Source organism: Pipra filicauda, unplaced genomic scaffold (assembly GCF_003945595.2).
Source record: "Pipra filicauda isolate LSUMZ 115617 unplaced genomic scaffold, ASM394559v2 scaffold353_size752799_pilon, whole genome shotgun sequence".
NCBI lineage: Eukaryota > Metazoa > Chordata > Aves > Passeriformes > Pipridae > Pipra > Pipra filicauda.
In genome coordinates, this window is record NW_024104480.1 from 746,474 (window position 1) to 752,783 (window position 6,310).

At 42.6% G+C, this 6,310-nt stretch overlaps 1 protein-coding gene across 1 annotated transcript in view; it reads left to right on the top strand.

Annotated features, from left to right (window-relative positions):
• ITGA9 (integrin subunit alpha 9) overlaps nucleotides 1–6,014 on the top strand; it is a 205,295-nt gene extending 199,281 nt beyond the window's left edge. The window contains exon 27 of the mRNA XM_039384423.1: nucleotides 3,858–6,014. Coding sequence (XP_039240357.1) covers nucleotides 3,858–4,172 — 315 coding nt within the window. The 3' untranslated portion in view covers nucleotides 4,173–6,014. The remainder of the gene's footprint in view (nucleotides 1–3,857) is intronic.
• Nucleotides 6,015–6,310: the final 296 nt, after the last annotated feature.

The following is a 6,310-nucleotide window of genomic DNA, read 5'->3' on the forward strand; positions in this document are numbered from 1 at the left end:
TGAACCCATTTTTTAAAAAAAGATGCATTTATGCAATTCTCAGACATAACGTCTCGAGATTTGGATATGATTTTATGTGATTTGGAATTGTATATGCTGTCTCTGGTTACAACAGGCTGCTGGAACTCTTATTTGGGACAAATCACATGAAGAAGGTGAGCAAAGTTTGGATTTGGCTTTGGGACGACAGTGGTATTAACAGAAGTATATATTGGCTGAAACTGATGGTGTGGTATTTGCAGAAGGCATGCTTAATTTTCTTCAGCATATGGGTTTCCATGAAGGTTTGGCTCCCTTCTTCTCTGCAAGTGAGGTGAAACCAACAATAAGCTCCATGAGACCACAGTAGTCAAATACACCAGATCCAAGGTTCCATATTCTGTGCTCACTGCTTGTGTACAGGAGGAGGAGGAGCACTCTTAAAGAGCAAAAGGACTTTCCGTAGAAGTGTGGAAGGAAGAATTGGTTGGATTTTACTACAACAAAACCATCTGAATGCCTCTGATTCTTCCTGTCTTGAAAGTGAGTGCACACAAAGCTGAATGCATGAAAAGGCATCCCCAGACAAAACACATGCAGCTTCTGCAACATAGTGCCCCGTAGAGCTTAAGGCTACTATATAGCTGTCTGGTGCTGTCAGCTAAGTACAGGTATGCTCCATCAAGCCTTTGAATATTTCCTACCGTCTGAGTAGAGTTCACTTTTCTCTCGTTTTCAACGCAATCACCCCAGGTTTAGTGCAACACAGTCAAGCGGTTGTCCTCCATGGATTTTTTTTTTCCTCAGGATTTAGATAGGTTTATGTTTGCAATGAGGAGAAGAACAATAGCAAAAAGAAAAACTCATAAAAATTAAGTTTATGCTTGTGAAGACCTGCAAGGTATCTTTATATGCATATTTATACGCAAAGAGATTTAAATGTGTATTCACGTGCCTAAGGTTTAGCTGTCTGCCTGCAGCATGGAGAACTTCGACCTGTTCTCCATGTCTGTTGGAAGGAGCAGCCTGTGGTACTGGACAGTGCTCGTGATGTCCCCGCATTTTTTTAATGCATGTGGAAATACTACTTCCACTCAGCAATCCACCACCAACCTCTCTTGTTTTTTAGAAGCACTCAGCATTTTAAGGCACCAGCTCTCCAGCTTAGCTTTTTGATGCCTGTCCAGAGCTTTCTCCAGCAGCTTTGCAGCCTCGCGTCAGTGGGTTATTTGCTGCTTTATTGTTTTCGCCATGTTTTGATTTTTCATTTTGTTGCTTTACCTTTCCATCTGCTATTGTAACATTCCTTTTACAGATTTTCTTGTCTTTACAGTGCAGTCTGACAGGTAGAAACACACACTTGGGTAAAGGAATAGAACAATACACAATAATAATAAAATACAGTTAATTTCCCAGGGATAAAGACAAGCATGTTGCAGGGACACTTCAGGTTTGTATTTTTCAAGAACTTGCAATGCTTTTCTTAGTATATCTAAATAAATAAAATATATAAGGGATGCATATACATATATTTACAGATGTGTAGGAGAATGGTGTCTTTACTGCTGAAGTCCCCCCAAGCATAAGAGCACCTAAATGGAAAAGTCAGCCAGCAGTGCAGTGGGGTATGAAAAAACAGAAATATTTTGGGTGATAATACAGAAATAAAATAGCATTTTTTTTATAAGCCATAGTTCTGTGGTTCATAATGCAAATGCATAAAATTCATTTCATGTACATAAGCAAAAAGAAATGAAAAATTTTCAATTATGTATTTTTAACAAGATTTTGATGAAGTATGTTTCTTGTCTTTCTGAGTCCCAGTGCAGTAGTGTGTGCCTATTCTGCAAAGGGCTTTGGCACAGTATGAACTTCATATATTTTCAAAAATTCCTACTCAGACAACTTCTTATTGCCTACACGCTTTAGTGAAATAGGATGTTTTAGAAGCACTAAAAAAAAAATTCTGATTCTTTTTAATTTATTCACTAAGATATAGCCATCAGGATATAGCGAGTGTTTGGCACGGGTAGAAGATGAACTGGTAGGTGCCCTTTGTCCTTCTGGTTTCAGCATTTCAGAAATCAGTGGTTGCGTGCAGATCTCAGTTATTTTCCAGAAGGCCAGTTTTGTTGTGTGAAACCTGACTGAGGTGCAAGCTACATACAGCTAAATGGCAAGCTGCACTGCCTCCTGGGCATCCCTGCTTTCAGATCCCACATGTACAGTATGCAATGCAAAAGATAAATATGAAACTAAACCTCCTTGTACGTCATCAAGACAAGTCTTTTTCATGGCCTTTCCCTGGCGTTTCATTGGAGTCTGAAAAAAACCCTCTAATTCACTCTAATGACCATTGCATATGCTTCCTGTGAACCAGATAGCTGCTGTCCCTACTGCCCTCTCTGGGATGCTTTCTCAACTCCACCCCCCTTATTTTCTGCATCAGTTACTCTTATTACTCCTGTCTTCTCTATAGGTCAGGACTGCCTTGAGCTGGGAACTGCCTTGTGTTCTCCAACATGTTGGCCACTCTGTAGGGGCTTTGCTGCTGGGGTGGACAAGATGAGGAATTCAAAATGTGCTCAAGATCAGCTTTCAGAGACTGCACAATGGCCAGCAGGTCAAGTGGTGGGTGGTGGATGGCATGCTTCTCTTTAGTACCATCACCCTCTGCCTCCAACCTTCCCACTAGGGATGACTTGCTTCCCTGGCCTCCCACTGCTGACTGTACTGGCTTCCTTCTGATACTCCAGAGATGCAATATACACTGTCTGCGCAGTCTGATTTGACTGGGGTTTGGCTTGGGTTTTTTGTTGTTGGTACCTTCCTCACCAAAACTTATTGCAGTGACTGAGTATTAGTGCAGGCAGATTTTGAGGGCTTAACACAGCTAGGGACATTAGTATGCACAACATCCCTGTTCCTCTCCAAACCATGAATGGATTCTTTTAATGCATGTATGTTGATTCCAGACTGCTATAAGAAACCAGATAGATAAGAAGCTGTTGTTGTTCTACCCTTGTAGCTCAAGCTGTGACTGCAAAAGCTACAGCCAAGCTATTCTAGCCAGTGTGCTTCAAACCTAAAATGTGGAACTCTTGATGCAGAGATTATGTATGATTTTATCTCTGCAGCTATTCCTGGCTCTGCCTTTTGACATCATACAGTGTGTACAGGTCTATTTTGCTGGAGGTTGTGATACGTTAACATTTACTCTCTGAGTAGTGGAGAGAAGGCACCACCTCACTTTGCATCCAGGGACTGTTTGAAAGGTCTCTTCATTGAAGTTACTTAAAATGTAAGGAGTTTCAGGGTTTTTTTAGAGTCAGGAAAATAACATTAGAGCCTTGTCATCTAAGAAATAGTCATCAGACTTGTGTCCATAAGATGGATTCTAACCTTAGTGTGTGTGAAAAATGGACTGCCACATCAGATCATCTTTCCAAGCTGCATTAGAAATAGGAGGAAGGCACAAGGTTTGAGTTTGATCTCTCTCTCCTGTATTTCCCTTACACTGACTGTGAGGGAGACTCTGCTGCTTAGGAAACTCTCAGTTCTGCAAAATGTCTTGGTGCTAATATCTGAAAACAAAGGCTTTGTGCTAATATCTGAAATGCTAAAATTATTCTTTTTTTTGGTTTAAGAACTGTTCCATGTTCGAAAACTATTTTGAGCATTGTGATACTAGTTATGGGAATATTTTTGGATAATGCTGTATATGTAGAGCTTAGTTTGTGTCCATTTGCTATATTTTCAAGTGTCGTTGTCATGACACCATAGCAAGGCTGCTCACGATCATCTTTGAAAGGCTGTGGCCATCAGGAGAGGTACCTGAGGACTGGAAAAAAGCAAATGTCACTCTGGTCTTCCAAAAGGGCAAGAAGGAGGACCCAGGGAACTACCAGCCAGCCAGACTCACCTCAGTTCCTGGAAAGATGATGGAGCACCTCATTCTGGAGGCCATCTCTATCCACATGGAGGAAAAGAAGGTGATCAGGAGTAGTCAGCATGGATTCACTAAAGGTAAATCATGCTTGACCAACCTGATTGCCTTCTACAATGAGACAACTACCTGGATGGATGAGGGGAGAGAAGAGGATATTGTCTGCATTGACTTAGCAAGGCTTTTGACACTTGTCTCTCACAATATCCTCATAGGCAAACTCAGGAAGTGTGGACTGGATGAGTAGACAGTGAGGTGAATTAAGAACTTGCCGAAGAGCAGATCCCAGAGGGTCATAATCTGTGGCATAAGGTCTAGTTGGAGGTCTGTCACTAGTGGGGTCCCTGAAGTTCAGTACTGGGTCCAGTATTGTTTAACTTGCTCATCAGTGACTTGGATAAAGGGACAGATACCTCCTCAGCAGGTTCACTGCCAACACAAAGCTGGAAGAAGTGAACGATACCCCAGAAGGTTGCACAGCCCTTCAAAAGAACCTTAATGGGTTGGAGAGATGGGCAGAGAAGAACTGTCTGAATTTCAAAAAAAGGTAAATGCAGGGTCCTGCACCTGGGGAGGAATAACCCTATGCAACAGTACAGTCTGACAGCTGACCTGCTGGAAAACAACTCTGCTTAGAAGGACCTGGGAGTCCTGGTGGACAACAAGCTGTCCATGAGCCAGCACTGTTTCCTTGTGGCCAGTGGTATCTTGGGGTGCATTAGGTCTTCCTAATTGTCAGATCGCAAGGGAGGTGATCCTGGCCATCTACTCAGCCCAGGTGAGGCCACATTTGGTTTAATGTCCACTTCTGGGCTCCGTAGTACAACAGAGATGTGAAGCTCCTGGGGCAGTTGCAGTGAAGGGCAGTGAAGATGATTAAGGCACTGGAGCATCTCTCTTATGAGTGTAGGCTGAGGGAACTGGGCCTATTTAGTCTCAAGAAGAGATGACTGAAAGAGGACCTCATCAGTGTCTGTAAGTATCTGAAGGGAGGATGTCAAGGGAATGGACCAGGTTCTGCTCGGTGGTGCAGAACAATGGGACAGGAGGCAACGGGCAGAAACTGGTGCACAGCAAGTTCCACCTGAATCTGAGGAAGAAGTTCTTTACTATGCAGGTGACTGAGCACTGGAACAGATTGCTCAGAGAGGTTGTGGAGTGTCCCTCACTGGAGAGATTCCGGTACCATCTGGATGTAATTGTGTACAATGTGGTCTGGGATGACCCTGCTTGAGCAGGGAGGTTGGACCAGATGACCCACTTTGGTCCCTTCCAACTTTACCCATTCTGTGATTCTGTGAAATGCCTGATAACATCTCACTGATAGAAATAAGCGGTGTGTGTAAATCAGCTAATGTTCAAATTCCTCCTCCAGAAAAACTGGTCTTAATCAGCATTAACCTGAGATGAAAGGATCTCTGATCCTGAAACTGCGATGAAGGATCTCTGACTACTTCTTTATGGGAACACCTTGACAAAATATAGCCCTTCTCACCCGCTTTCTCTCATCTGTAGCTGTAATTTTTGTGTCTGTTTGCTGAGGATGCGTACAGAAACAGAAATGTTCATTAGTGGGATCTTGGGAGGCTGTCCTATCCTGTCTACCACTCAAAGCAGGGCTGTTGCCTGCACTCACTCAGGATCCCCATGGCTTTCTCTGAGGCTTGGAAATGGGCAGGGTTGGAGAACTGAGGGCCTCTTTGGCCCCTGTACCAGTGCTGCCATCTCCTTCCTTTTGCAGCCTTTTCCTGAATGCCCACCTTCAACATTCACATGAGTTGCATGGTATTGCATTCCCTGTGCTGTCTCACAAATGAAACTGTTTGAACAGGGTCAGCAGTGAGTGAATGTATCTAATGGGTCTTTCATTAGCCTCTTAAAGATGTGTATCTTGGGATTGTGTAATTGTATGTGGCTGCAACTCCTGGATTTTCACTCACTTTTAGCAAATAATTTTTTTTTTAATTTAACAATTCATGTCTACAAAATACTTTTGACATTTTTAAGCAAAGATGATGAAAGTGGTTTGTGGAGGAGGAAGAAAAGCTAACTACTTCATTTTGTAAAACAAAGCCAGACTAACCAAATGTATTACCTCTAAAAAGTCCCTGCTGCCTCTCTGCATTTGCTGGATATTAAATTGCAAACTTTAACATAGAAATAGCCCTCACTGAGGAGAGCTGTTTTTGAGTTTTCCACTAAGGCACTGGTTCTGATTGAAATAAGAGACTGAAAATTCACATAGGGTATAGGAATAATATAATTTGCTCCCATTTTCTTCTTAAGACAGATGGTAAAGGAAGGATCTCTGTTGGCTGTATTTCTCTGCCATACATATGAGAGGAGAGGAGAGGAGAGGAGAGGAGAGGAGAGGAGAGGAGAGGA